Source organism: Passer domesticus, chromosome 28 (assembly GCF_036417665.1).
Source record: "Passer domesticus isolate bPasDom1 chromosome 28, bPasDom1.hap1, whole genome shotgun sequence".
In the NCBI taxonomy this organism is placed as follows: Eukaryota; Metazoa; Chordata; class Aves; order Passeriformes; family Passeridae; genus Passer; species Passer domesticus.
Window position 1 is genome coordinate 2,586,371 of NC_087501.1, and position 14,887 is coordinate 2,601,257.

General features: G+C 51.7%; 1 protein-coding gene across 1 annotated transcript; it reads right to left on the reverse strand.

Moving 5' to 3' along the window:
• Window positions 1-601, reverse strand: TCIM (transcriptional and immune response regulator). The gene has a single exon (XM_064400369.1). The coding sequence runs from the start codon at window positions 557-559 to the stop codon at window positions 239-241; it is 321 nt and encodes a 106-aa protein (XP_064256439.1). The 5' UTR covers window positions 560-601; the 3' UTR covers window positions 1-238.
• Between the last annotated feature and the right edge of the window lie 14,286 nt (window positions 602-14,887).

Genomic DNA, 14,887 nt, shown 5'->3' on the forward strand with positions numbered 1-14,887 from the left:
CTGATGCTGCTGTCCACACCAATGTGCCATGGGCACTGATCCTGCTGGCCACACCAGTGCTGGCCACACCAGTGGGCACTGATGCTGCTGTGGCTCGTTTTTTGCAGTGAGGCTGGAGCCCCTTGCTCTACTCTCAGGTCCCCAGGCCCACGGGGCAGCAGAGCACGCTGAGCATTCTTGGAGGTCTCAACCAGTCCGGTCACAAAACGTTCTCCCTATTTTTGCTGCCTCCTCCAGCTCAGTGAACTTTAAGGGAGTATTTCCGAAACGTCAGGAACTGCAGCAGTTTGTCTTTCCTCCTCTGCTTTAGTGCCATCAGCGCTCTCGTCTTTTCCTCCATGTCCTGGTCGGTGGCGAGGATTATCTTGGCTCTCTCCTCCGCCTTCTTGTCGCCGGAGTTTTTGAAGAGTTTCTGCAGGGCGGCCTCGTTGATGCTCTCGAAGATGTTGGCCGCGGCTTTCTTGCGCAGCGCCGTGTCGAAGCGGTAGCCGTGGAGCGAGGGGCTCACTCGCAGGGATGAGGACATGGCTGCGGGGCTGGAGCTGGTCTTTGCTTTCATCGACGTGGGCTCTCCAGGAGGAACGCGTGCTGTGCCGGCTCCGGGGCTGGTATTTAAAGGCAGGCTGGAGGAAAAGCCGGAGGGCTCCGGTTACAGCGCTGAGATCACGATGATGTCAACACCCAACACTCACAGGCAAGTTTAACATTTAAGTTGCCAACTTTCCTGTCGTGCGGGCGAGATGAAAAGTCCTGGCTGCTTCATCAAAGGAAATGTTGGGGGTTTTTTGTCCCGCCACAGAACAGGCTTCTACCATGGATGTGGGATTGAGCCAGCACAGCCCAAACTCCCCTCCTGCCCTTGCTGCATTGAAAAGCATTGCGTGCACCAAGAATCATATCATAAACAAGTGAAACTCCAGGTGAGAACTGCTGCAATGCTAGGAAGAGGCTGGAGCCTGTGCAAACTTGGCTCTGTCTCCATTGCCAACACTGCAAACCTGCTCCTGTCTGGACATGGGCTCCTTTCTGCTGCTTCCAGCACATGCAACTCATCTTTAGTGCACACAGAGCTGTGATTTCTAACTGAGAAGTGCTGTCCCAAAGGCAGGTGATCCATAACACCCTCTGAGATGACTTCCCTGGGTGTTACACCCTCAGCTGCCCACAGCAATGGTCTCAGGGGGAGCAAGAAAACTCAGTTTGCTGCCCTGCTCCTGCCTCCAGTGTCCTTTTGCTTAAATTTCATGCTCATTAGTGCTGGAAAGAAAACTCACCTCTGCTCCACAAGAGTCTGCTCTCCATACCACCCTTGGTCAATGACAAGCCCTTGGGCTGGGAGGACTCTCTCTTAGTCACACGGGTTAGTTTTGCCTCCTGTGAGCAGCAGGAGCTGGACTCAGTGACCCTTTGGGTCCCTTGTCTCTCTCAAGGCACTGTGGACAGGGCACAGAGGGGGCTGGCTCTGGCCACCAGGGCTCCTGCTGGCCTCCCACACCTGGATGTACTGAGCACAGTCAGTACGGCCCAGAATAACTGCGTTCAGAAGTCACTTAAGGCCAGGAGCCAGAGATAAGTGTATTTTGGTTAATGTTTTAAAGCAGCCGGATGCTGCAGAGGCTCTGTTTGGAAAACTGGAAGCTTGTTTACTGTTGCTGCTGGACCCTGTTACTCATCCTTGCTGAAAGGCTCCAGGAGCAGCCTCTGTCCCCATCCCACTCACACCAGGGGTTTCCCTCACTTACCAGAGAAATTACCTCTGACCACACTGAAGAACAGATCCAAGGAAACATCACCCAGATGCCTTTTATTCCACATTCCCTTTAAAACTTTGATTCCTTTGGATAGAGAGAGGGGATTCCCTTTAAAACTTCTGTTCCTTTGGATAGAGAGAGGGGATTTGCCTCTCTAGCAGTCAGGGGGAGCAGTGAAGAGGTGAGCACACCTGACCTGTGTGTAGATGTTTGTGCTGGCTCAGAATGGAGAAGGGGATTACCTGGGAGCTCTTGGTCACCAGGTGAACTGTGAGCAGGGCAGGTAAAAAGTGACCTGAATGAGCCCCAGAATGACTGGCAAGCCCAGCTCCATCCGGGCTCAGATCAACTTCCAGCTGGCCAGGACTGGCCAGGCTTCAATCCTTAGGGGAAGGAGTGGCCTCATTTCAGTGTCTGGCCTCTTTCCTACCTGGGACTTGGGACTCACCCGTTGCTGCTGCTGGGCACATCCTGAAACAGCCCTGAACAGTCCCCATATCCTGCCAGGGCATGGGTTTCCCCAGTGCTGCCAGGACTTTGCTCTGGCATGAGCTCTCTCTGCACGTGCCATGGCTTCCTGTGGTTCTGTCACTTTTACAAGTTTTTCGCAATTTCTTTCGTATGTGCTGGATGTTCTGTGCTTCAGTGTGCAAACAACAGCTTTGAAAATCCCTGGGATTCTTCTTCCACCAGCCAGGAGTGCAGCCTCTCACCTTGCCATGGTCTTGCCAAATTGGTGAGACCAATTCATCAGCTGCTTGTTCAACATTCGCAGGGCTGATAAATCCAGCCTGAAAATAGGACAGTTTTGGTGTGGCTGGATCTCTGCCAGGGAAAGATCTCATGGTTTATGAGATCTGCTAACATGAAATGTGATGGGGGAGCAGAAGGAAGCAGGGCCACATGTGCTGCCCAACCCTTCCTGCTCAGAGCTGCCCGAGCACTGGGGGGTAAACCTGCCCAAAACACGTGCCTGGATGAAATCCTGGAAGTGCTTTGCTTCACAGGACAGATAACACAGTGTCAGGGTATTTGGGGCAGAATTCAGTGCCAGAAGATCAGCCAAGATCTGGTGGGCTGAAGAAAACAAACCCTTTTTTATCCCCAGTCTAAAACAAGAGCTGAGGCAGGCTCACGTGCGCCTTGTTTTCACCGCTCCCACTGCACATGGAATCACTCTGCAGGTATTTGCAGAGATGTGGCTGACAGCATAAATTAGCAATATCTGTGGAAGATACAAGCTCAGAAAAGTATCTGCCATGGAAACCGAGACTAAAGCTGATGCTTTAGGAGTAAGACATCAGAAAGCTGCCAAGATCAAGCACGCGTTCCCTGTGAGCTCATCTCGCACAGAGCACTAACAAATGTCTTTGCCCCTTCAAGCTTCTCTGCCCACTTTGTATAAATTTAGTTGTGCTTGGCTCTGACAGAGCGATGAAGCATGCCTCGTCTGTTTTTTTCCAGTAATTTTTGTTTATATGGGTGCTTTAATACTGCTTTCCCACTAATGCCTAGGAGGAATTATTCATGTGTTGGATTGGAGAGCAACTTCAGAGACGAAGTGATTTCTATCATCGTTCTCCCGCTATTATTGTGTAATTGCTTTGTGAGACGCAAACGCTCCATTTCACCCGTTAATGGGAGGATTAATTCCCATCCCCACCGTCTGCAGAGAGGCACAGCCACATCTCTAATTGTGCTCTGCTTCTCCCGGCGTGACGGGCTCGGGGTGCTCGGGGTGGGAGCAATTCTGCTGCCAGGAAAGCCCCAGGGCAGGAGCTGGAGGAGGGGGCAGCCAGTGCCTGCGCCACAAACTCCTGCAGAGAACTGGCTTTGCCTTCTGCAGCCTCCAAAACCACTCCAAAGAAGGCAATCCGGGATGCCTGGCAGCTCCCCGGGGCGTGTTTTGCATAGCTTTCCCTCCGCTGGCTGCTGCCAAAGCCTGCCCGGTCTGCAGCATCCATTTGGGGTCGGAGCATGCAGCAGCCCAAAGGAGCATCAGTGCTGCCAGACCTTCCCAGCCAGGCGTGGGGCATGCAGAAACTGAGACTCAGAATGTCCTGATACCTGTGAGATAACAGATAGATATAGATAGATTAGTTATGGATATAGATATAGATATAGATATAGATATAGATAGATTAGATATAGATATAGATAGATATAGGTAGATATTTGCTTTGTCTTCAGGCCACTCAGTGAAAACCTAAGGATGGGAAATGCCCAAGAGCCTCCAGCCATCTCTGCTCTTCCCATCCTTTCCCTGGTTTACGTGGTCTGGAGCTCTGGCTCCTCACAGCTGCCACCAGGCTGCAGCTGGGGAAGCCCAGCCCTTCCCAGGAGCCAGAAATGCCACTGTCTGCTGGGAAAGGCTTCAGGGATGGAGAGGTTTCCGAGATGGAGCGCTCTGCAGACAGCTGTGGCATGGCTCTGGGGTCAAGGAGGAACTGCTTCATTGTGTTGCTCTTGGAATCCAAATTCCTGGGAGGTTGTCAGACATCCAGGTCGTGCAAATGGCAGTGCCTGCCCTGGCTCCAACCTGCCTGCAGCCTCTCTCTCTGGGGCTCCACCTGAGATTTCTGTTTGTTTGGCTGTTGCTCGGGTTTTTCTGTGGTTGTTGTTTCTTTAATAGAACATCTGGGAACACTTGTCCAAATCTCACGGCAGGACGCTTTAGCCTTTGCTCACAGAAACCCCAAGAGTTTAACTTGGCCATCTGTGCTCCTTGTGACGCCTCCTGTGGTCCCAATTTCAGAGATACAGCACAGGGCAGGTACTTGTCCCCAGTTCAGAGGTACAGGAAGGAGGGGATGTTTGTCCCCAGGTCAGAGGTGCAGGATAAGGAGGGTATTTTAAGGGCACTTCTGTTGCAGTTCAGTTGCTGGGAAGCACAGATATGCCTCAGACAATCCTCACACAGCTCCCTGCCTGAAAACAGGAAAAACATCCTGGTTTTCAGACAACAGAAGGCACAATTAAGCCAGTTAAATTCCATCAGAAAATATTTTAATTGGGGTTAAAAATAAGGGCTGGCCTAAGTGAGGGGAATGCAGCCCCAGAAATGTGCAGAGCAGCCCTGTCCTGCTGTGGCCCAGGGAATGGCTGGAGCTGGGTGAGCTCTGGCTGAGCCAAGCATTGCTCCATGCAGGGAGACCATATAAGAGTAAAGTCTGTGGTGTTGCTGATAATGAATGTCTCCTCATTTCTCATAAATTCCCTGCTAAATGTACGATCACCAAGTTAATAATGCAGTGCAGGGCATAACAGATAGCCAGTTACAGTAAGTAAATCATGTCTGCTAAGAAGCAGAAGAGAAACAGAAACTTCTGGCACTTTCACCAGGCAGGACCCCTTGGGAGAAGCCCTGAATGCAGCAAAGCAGAGCTGAGGACACGTCTGGGTGTGGATGCTTGCTGCCACGGGGGACTGCAGGGTCTGGGGAGGCAAGGGCTTGCTGTGTAAGGAAGCCACAGGTGTTTGAGACTCTAAAATGCATCTTGCAAAGAGAAACTCGGGCTGTGAAATGTAGTGGCCTGAAGTAGAGTGGTGAAATATAGTGGTGAAATATATATATCCCAGGGCATTGTGACAAGAACAGCATTTTCTGTGGGGATGCAGGGGAGCAACAGCCAGGGGCGTGGAGCAGGGTAGGAATTTAAGTGGGAAAACCCCATCAGGTGTGGGCACGTGCCAGCAGGACCAGCCCTGGGGATGGCACCAGCACCATGGGATGGCACCAGTGCCCTGGGATGGCTCTGGACCCATGGGATGGCACTGGACCCATGGGATGGCACCAGGTCCCTGGGATGGCACCAGCACCATGGGATGACACCAGCACCCTGGGATGGCTCTGGACCCATGGGATGGCATCAGCTCCCTGGGATGGCATCAGCATCCTGGGATGGCACCAGTGCCATGGTATGGCACCGGTGCCCTGGGATGGCACTGGACCCATGGGATGGCACCAGCACACTGGGATGGCATCAGCATCCTGGGATGGCATCTTCTCCTTGAGATGGCAGCAGCCCTTCATGCCCTGCTATTCCCCCAGGAGCCAGGGAAAGTATTTGAATATCCTGACTTCAGCATCTTCCTCCCGGCTCAGGAACGAAAGTTTGGACTCGGGAGCACGAACAACCTTTTCTTTCTGCGCCCAGTTTCCTGCCTGATGTCCCCGAAGGTCCCGAGGAGCGGCGGCCGGAGCGGGGCGCGGGCAGAGCCGTCTCCAGCGGTCAGACAGCCATTGTCTGTGCCGAGGGGCCGGGCTGGCGGAAATCCTGCCCGAGCGGGGCTGGCCCGGGCCTGGCCCGGGTCAGTGCGGCAGCGCCCCGCACACGCTCGGCGCCGCCGTGCCCGCTCCCCGGGCTCTGATCTCGGCCGAGCCGCTTCCTCTGCTGCGGAAAGGTGCAGACAGGACGTGCCTTTGGGCTGCTCCGCCTTCTGGGGGGCTGCGCTGCCCCCCGGCCCCGGAGCCGGGCGGGTGCCGGGGGTGCGGTGCTGGGGCTGGGGAGGGTTCGGGATGCTCTGCTGTGAGAAACGCCTATCGCTCGTTTTTAAAATGTTAAAGGTTTAATAGTAATTAAATGTTTGTTAAAAAAATTATATATTTTAATATAATATTTATTTATTTATTTTTAATTAATATTTAATAATTTCTTTATTACCCTAATATAATATGAGACTATATCTATATCTATATCTATATCTATATCTATATCTATATCTATTTATTTATTTATTTATTTGTGTGTATATATATATTTATTTATTTATTTATTTATATATATATACGGTATGAGACAATAAAATACAAAGAGTTACGGACAGTCCAGGTGCCTTTTTCTGGGCAAAATAAGCCCGAAAAATGACCCACATTAACAGAGGATTAACCCTTAAAAGCAACAGCCTGTTGAATATTCATACACCGCGTCCATGATGCATAAATTCTATTCAAAAAAAGGATTCTGTCTGGTCAGTGTCAACTTCTTCCTCTGAATCCTGACGGTTCTTCAGGGCTGAGTGAAGCGGGAAGAAGTTCGTTTCTTCTGATAGTGGGGCAATAAATTCTTTTTTTGTGAAAGATTTAGGTGTCCTGTGGCTCCTTTCTCAGTGTAAGTCCTTTCTTTAAAAAAATATCCTACAAAGCATAGCTTTTATTTTAACATTATGTTATAACCTAATACTATATCTACCACACTACTTAAGAAAATTAACACATATGTAACTTTCTAACATAACACATATAATAATAATTTGAATATTTGCGAAAAGCCAATCACAAAATACACATTTTTCACCTCTGGGGTATCCGGGGAGGGCTGTGGCCCTGCAGAGGTGACCCCAGCAGGGGACACCAAGGGCTCGTGGCTCTGTCTGGGGCCAGGCACAAGGGTGAAATGTGAAATATTTGAAATCTTGCAAGCTGCCCGGGCTGGGAAACACTGAAAGAGCTAAGCCAGCTCCAAGGTCAGAGGGACAGGCTTCTTGAGCAGAATTTAACTTTCAATTCCCTAATTCTGTGTCAAAGCAAAGTGGGATGGGGCAGAGGGAGGTCATGACCTGGCTGTGTTTTGGAGAGGAAGAGCTGAGGTTTGGGTATGTGTAGCTGAGTAACACTGGGAGAAGAAAAGCGGGAAGGGAAGGAGGGAAAGAGCAAAGCTGCATCTGTGGAGATTTATCAGGGACTTGATCGTCTGGGAGATGAGCTTGGCACTGCTGAGTTATCAGCCTCATAGCTCATTTCTCCACCAACAAAAGAGTTTCTGGGAGAGAACAGATGGTGTTTGGCTCCTACCACCATCTCTGGTGGCCCAGCAACTTCGCTTTGGAGCTGCTGGAAAAGCAATTTCTGTGATCCCCTTGCCATCCCTGTGGCTGTGCCCGAGCCACAGGGGCTGCTGGCAGTATTGGGGTATTTGGGGGCATTTTTTGCATCCCGAGGCCCTGCTGCAGATCCTCCCCGGGTTCAGCTGCTGCAGGAGGATGGGAGCTGCTCCAGGGGTGTCACTCAGCTTTGTGCCGGGGCTCTGGCTGTCCCCAAGGCCACGGCAGCTCTTAGGGCAGGGAACTGAACTTTGCCAGGGGTTGTTTTCCCCAGAAAGCTGCGCTCACGTCAGCCCTGCTCAAAGAGCAGCAGCAGGGCTGTAAAGCCTATCTCTGGGCCAGGCAGGGCTGGCAGCTCCAGGCACCAGAGCAGAGCAGCCTGGCACAGGTCTGAGCTGGGCAGAACTGGAGCAGGGAGCTCCTGAATGCTCTGTGGGGCACAGACCTGCTCTGTGCAGCTCACGGCGCTTCCCTCGCTGTCCTGGCCCAGCCAGAGCCACCTGGACACTGACACCAGCCCTCTGACATCCCCTGCTCCCAGACGTGTTTGACTCGCCCAGCAGTGCCTTCTGGATGTTTCCCCACGGTCACATCCCAGGGACTGATGCCTTGTTGACACGGAGCTTGTCTTTGTTCTGCAGATCTGCCCTGGCCTCGCTGTCAGGTGTCAGTGTGCAGGGCCTCCAGGCTGTCTGCTGGGCTATTTATGCAGCAGTTCCGACAAAAAAGAACCAGTTTAGAGCTGCCAGTAGGTTTGAGCTCTGTGAGGGAGGGGAGAGGGGGGATGCTGTGTGTACAGCAAGCAGTCTGGTCCCTCTGAGCAGATCAGTGCTGATGGTGAGCCTGGGCTGTGACAGCTCCCACTGTGGCTCTGAGCCCTCAGTGGTTCAGGGTCGAACCAGAAGCCCAGCCTGGAGTTTGTGCTCTGGAGTTGCTGGCATCTGCCTGGGAGAAATAAATCTGATTTGACTTTGTGTCTGCCTTGTGGAGAGAATCTGCCCATCACGAGGGTCTGTGTGAGACTGAGGGAGGTGGCAGGCTCAGGGGACATGTGGGGAGCACTGCTCTGACCACTCTGATGGGCACAAACAAAATAAAATAAAAATTTAAAAAAAATGAAATTAAATGAAATAAAATATAAAATAAAATATAAAAAAGAAAAAAAATTAAAAATAAAATAAAAAATAAAATATAAAAATAAAAAATATAAAATAAAATAAAATAAAATAAAATAAAATAAAATAAAATAAAATATATAAAATATAAAAATATAAATAAAGATAAAATATAGAAATAAATAAATAAATAAATAAATAAAATAAAAAATTTAAAATATTAAAAATGAAAATGAAAAATAATAAAAATAAAAATTAAAATATAAAATAAAATAAAATAAAATAAAATAAAGTAAAGTAAAATAAAAGATGTGGTCTGTCAGTAAACAGTGCTGAGAGTGACGTCAGGTCACTGAGGTCAGTGAGCTCATGGCCAGGACCCTCTGTGCAGAAAGCTGAGTCAGTTCCGGCCACGATGAGCTCTGTGGAAGGAGCATTTTCCAATGCTGTTTAGGGAAATCTTACACAGAAAGTAAACAGATATCTGACCCCAAACCCCTGCCCCTCTGCAGGCCTCTGTGGTCACGGCAGCAGCTGGGGAAGAGGGTGCAAAGGGGATCTGCACTCCCAGGGTGCTCCCAGAGCTGTGTTGGGCAGGCACGTGGTTAACACCGAGCTTCTTGTTTGGCAAATTAATTGGGGGAGAGAAAGGAATAACAGCCTGGCCAAATCCACCAAGCCCGCCATGCCCTGGGCTGGTGGGATGGTGTCCTAGCTCTTGGGATGGTGTCCTAACCCTTGGGATGGTGTCCTAGCTCTTGGGATGGTGTCCTAACCCTTGGGATGGTGTCCTAGCTCTTGGGGTGGTGTCCTAGCTCTTGGGATGGTGTCCTAGCTCTTGGGATGGTGTCCTAACCCTTGGGGTGGTGTCCTAGCTCTTGGGGTGGTGTCCTAGCTCTTGGGATGGTGTCCTAACCCTTGGGATGGTGTCCTAACCCTTGGGATGGTGTCCTAACCCTTGGGGTGGTGCCCTAACCCTTGGGATGGTGTCCTAACCCTTGGGGTGGTGTCCTAGCTCTTGGGATGGTGTCCTAACCCTTGGGATGGTGTCCTAACCCTTGGGATGGTGTCCTAGCTCTTGGGATGGTGTCCTAACCCTTGGGATGGTGTCCTAACCCTTGGGATGGTGTCCTAGCTCTTGGGATGGTGTCCTAACCCTTGGGGTGGTGTCCTAACCCTTGGGATGGTGTCCTAGCTCTTGGGATGGTGTCCTAACCCTTGGGGTGGTGTCCTAACCCTTGGGATGGTGTCCTAACCCTTGGGATGGTGTCCTAACCCTTGGGATGGTGTCCTGATGTGCCCCATCTGCTCTGAGCTGTGTCCCACGTCCCCTCAGGCAAATCCTTTCCTCGGGGACTTCTTCCCCCCACCACTCCCGGGGGCTCCTCTCTGTTGAGGAAGTATCTTTGATCAGTAGAAACGAAACCAGGGAAATATTTTCCATTTGTGTCAGGATAAAAATGGCTCAAGCCAGGCGTGATTGATAGCTGCAAAAGAAATGGGAGCAGCCCCCGTGCCGTTTCGGAAGGCTTCCCACTGTCCTTGCTTACAGTAAACACTGAATATATTTAGCTGCAGAGCCCAGCATGACACAGCCTCTTACTGCAATAATAGCAGCGCCTCGTCTCTTTTTCCTTTTTTTTTTTTTCTCTTTTCTAAGAAATGGGGTTGACTGGAGCTCCTAGGATGCCGGGTAGTGATTGCTTCACGGGTTCACAGTTCCTCCTGGACGCCAGTATCTGTGTTTGTCCCTGTTTACCAGGCCTGCCACTGTGGGCTGTGGTGACTAACTTGGCAAACAGGCGTTTGGGGGCCGTGGCACATCCTCCGTGTGGCACCAGTGACGTGCCACCATGCCACCCTGCTGCCAGCCTGACTGGGCACCCTGGGCAGCAGGGAAGTGATGGGACCCTTGTCAGGACCTGCCTGTGTCTTGTTCCCACCCTTTGCCCCACATCAAGCTATTTTTATTCTAGTGCTAATATTTGGGTCTCTGGTTTCTCTATTTACCAACAGCTGTAACAGTGCAATAGTTTTACAAACAGTGGCCAGACACCAAGGATTTTAGGGGGAAAAAAAACCTTTCCCAAAGGTCCCTCTGGGCATCCTTTATCTGAAGGCTTTACCCTCTCCCAGCCCTGTTTCCTCTTAGCAGTGGTGGCTTGTCAATGTGTTCCCCAATCCCTCTCCATATTAGCTCTAATTTAGCAGCTCCTCTCTCCTCCTCCTTGCTGTAATTAGCACTTTTTGGCTTGAGTCATGGCCTCTAATCATATCTGGCCTGCAGCAGCTCTGCAGAGGTGAGCCCTTCCCCAGGTGCAGATAAGCTGTTCCAGGGACACGGTGCTCCAGGCACAGCCTCAGGCCTGGGGCAAGTGGCAGCACACAGAGAAGGTGAAGGCAATTGTTTTCTGTGCTCCCACATCCCTCCCGATGGGAAATCACAAGGCAAACTTGGTTATTAATAAACTGCTTAGAGACCTGTGGTCGAGGTGTGCAGGGGAGCCCAGCCAGGTGAGGAGGAATTGTCCCCCCAGCAGAGCACTGGGATGGTCCCTGGTCACAGTGCAGGGACATTTGGGCCACAGGTGTGACCAGGGACATTTGGGCCACAGGTGTGACCAGGGACATTTGGGGCACAGGTGTGACAGCACCTGCAGCACCTTGGGGCCTTGCTGCCTTTCCAAGGTACTGCAAGGTTCTGCAGCAGGGCAGAGTTTGGGATGCAGCACTGGGAGCCCCTGGGTGCTCCAGGAATGCAGCAGCTCCAAAGCTCTGCTCCAGCAGCACAAGTGAGGCAGGAGCTGGGGGAGCTGCCCTGAGATAAACTCAGCAGTGAGTGGAGAAAGATGGGGATGGAAATGAGCAATCCTGGCACAGACCAGGAGCACAGGGAGAGGAATAGCAGCCAGGGCTCCAGCGGGACCTTCAGGATGTAACAGCAGCCTGGGGACCCTGAGAGGAGGCTGCAAACTCCCAGACACTTTAGGGAGGTTGATCATGAATGAGTTTATGGCTTGTGAGGGGCTTGTAAGGGAGCCAGGACCCAGATAATGGGGGATTTTAATTACTTGGATATTGATGGATATAATAAGTGTGCAGCAAGCCACAAAGGGAAACCTATGGCTGGAGGGGAGAGTGAGATTGATCTATGCACAGCATGCTAAATCACTTAAATCATTCAGAGCCTCTTCTGGCCCCAGCTCCAGGAGCAGAGCCAAGTATGATAAATAAGGCTGGAACTGGGAAGCGTCTAGAATCCAAATGTTTGTATTCCTGTTCGATTTCAAATATTCACAGGACAAAAGCAGCAGAGCACTTGGCTGAGGCTGCCTGGGGGCTCTGGGAATTCCTCTGGAGGGGGCTGGCAGCCCAGCACCAGGAGAGGTGCTCGGGAACTTTTGCACAGATTTGTCTGAGTGGTGATCTGGGTGAGACCTGGGCACGGCAAGGAGGGACCCGGAGGCTGAAGCGATTGAGGGTGATGGAAAGTCTGAGCCAACAGCGTGGGTGGGATGACATGGCTGGGCATGGCCCAGGGAGCACAGGGAGCCTGGCAGGCAGGGCTGGGCACCTCCTGTGCGTTGGTGCCAGGGCTGGTGAGGCTCTCTGAGTTTGGTGCATGAAGCTGTGCCCAGGTGAGATCTCCACCTTGGCTTCCTTCTCCATCACACAGACCATCAGATATCATAGGGAAAATCTTTGCTTAACAAAAGCAAGGAGTCAGGAGTCAGGTGGCCACTCCAATACGTGGCTGGAAGAGCTGCTGGGCAGCTCTGAGTGGCAGCCCTGCAATGGAACATGTGCCTCAGGGCTGCAGGGACAGGGCCTGGCTCCAGAGATAAGGGAGATTTCTGTGTGGGTGGCACCGACCTGGGGCTGGAGCTGCTGCTCTGGATGTGGACAAGGGCTGTGACATCTCTCCTATTTTTCCATCCACTCCCTGGCAGGCGTCAGTCCCAGCTGACCCAGCAGATACTGCTGGGCTCGGGGAGATTGTGAAAAATCCCGTTCTCAGTCATGTGTGTCCTGGGCACATCCCAGCCTCACTGCAGAGATGAACCTCTGCGAGCTGAGGGCTGGGGGCAGCACCTCTGAAAGAGGCAGGGGAGCAGCTCTTTTTCTCTTTTTCCTTGCTGAAATACCATCAATTCTATTACCCAGCTTCAGAAATGTGATTAACCCTGCCTGTTCCAGGGCTCAGGCTGTCCCAGTTGTGGTCTGAGCCTTGCTGCTCAGCTGTGTCTGGACTCACCCCACACATTCTGGGCTGTGCAGTCCTGCCAAAACAAACCCTTCAGGACAGAGGGGGGGCTTCAGGCTGGCAGGCTGTGGCAGCACAGCTCCCACTGGTGGGATGCAGCATGGATGCCAAGCACATGGTTATCCTCAAACACCTCGTTGCCATTTTTAGGCACAGGCATAAATTATTTAAATGCCACGTGCTTCCAGTCAGAATGCACCTGAGAGCTTACATGTCTGGGTCTTGTGACCAATGTTAGACAGCAATGGTTTGAAAACAGAGAGGAATCAAAGCTGTCTTGGAGAGCTCTCCCAGCCTGCCAGGAGAGCACACAGGAGAGCCTGTGCCTTTCTGTGCCTCACTGGGCAATTCCAGAGTGGCAGGGTCCTTCCTGAGCTCCATTCCAAGGGAGCTGCAGCTGATTGTGACGGAGCATTTGGTACCACGGAGCTTGTGCTGTGCAGTTTGCTGGCCTGGCAGCACAGTCTCTGACTCTGTCTCTGTCTCTGCAGTTTTTTGGCACCTTCCCTGTTCACCAGAAGAAGGGCAGTGCCCTCCAGAGCAGGGAAACCTCTTGACTCCCCTGAGCCCCCCAACACGATCAGCCCCTCTGATTTCCCATCTCCCTCTCCTCTGAGGTGACACAAATCCATCCTCCTTGCTCCTGAGGACCTGCTCCTGTCCCCAGTGGCACGGGGCAGCATGTTTGGGGAAGGAAGTCTGCAGAATGAAGAAAACCCCCCTGCTGGGGGTCCCGTGGCTCTGCCTGGACCTGGAATTTCTGCTCCCAGCAGGATTTGAGCATTTCCAGCAGAGCCCCCCTCCCCTGCAGGGCCAGCCTGCCCCAGCTCCCTCCCGTCCTGGCTGCGTTTCTCATTTCGATGGAGTGATTTCTCCCCTGGTCCAAGTTTGCTGTTTTCCTGAAATGGTCTGAAATGCAATAGGCCAAGACAATCATCGGGATGAAATATTTCCTCCATGAAATATGCAGCAGCTATTCAGAAAGGAAGATCAAGTGGAAGCAGCGCTGCCAGGCAGAGATTTAAAGGTGCTGACACGTTCCCGTGGGTTGTTTACTGAAATCATCTCCGAAGCCCCAGTTTTAGGGCTATATTCAAAAAAAGAGCACAAAATACAATTTAGCAAGAGTTTAATAATTCAAGCTACAGTGTGCTGAGCTTGTTTTGCCCTTATGGGAACATCATCTCATTTCAAAGGACCTTGACTCTCTTCTGGTAGTGCAGAAGGGGCACTGCCAGGGCTATTTTTGCACCAAGACACTGATTGGGTGTGAATCCTGCCTCTGGTGGCAGTGCCAGCAAAACCTGAGGAGGCAAAACAGAGCCATATGGCCCGATTTCCCTAAAGATGCAAATCCCAAGGAATCCGGGCGTGCTGACTTGCTAGAAAAGGGCAACACAGGCACCTGGCATTACTAAAAAAGCTCTTGGCACAGGGCTCTGCCCACCCAGCCCAGCTCGGTGGTGTGAGGTGAGCCCATTCCTGCAGTCCTGGGCTGAGCAGTGACACTCGGGGGTCTCACCTCACCTTCAGTGGTGTCAGAGGAGCCTCTCTATTGGGCTGTTATTGTGCTGTCAGTACCTAGAGAGGATCAGGAGTTTGTCAGAAGTGTTTTTCCCATGCTGGCCCCTCTGGGAAGCCATGTGTCCCCATGTCCCCTAAAGCAGCACTGTGATATCACCGAGACTTAAAGAGAAGTGTGACCCCCAGTGTTGCAGCTTTGCATCCTGAGCCCTTAATGAACCAGGAGGGGCCATGGAGTTGGCCATGGAGAGTACCCCCTGAACAACCCCTGAGCCTCGCTGCAGCCTCCTGGACACCCCGCATTTGTCCCACGCCTGGCTCCCTTCTCCATCCCCACTCCTCTCGTGGTTGGTTTGAGTTGTTTCAGCATCACCCCCATGCCGGGAGAGTTGGTGTTCATTGGACTCCCC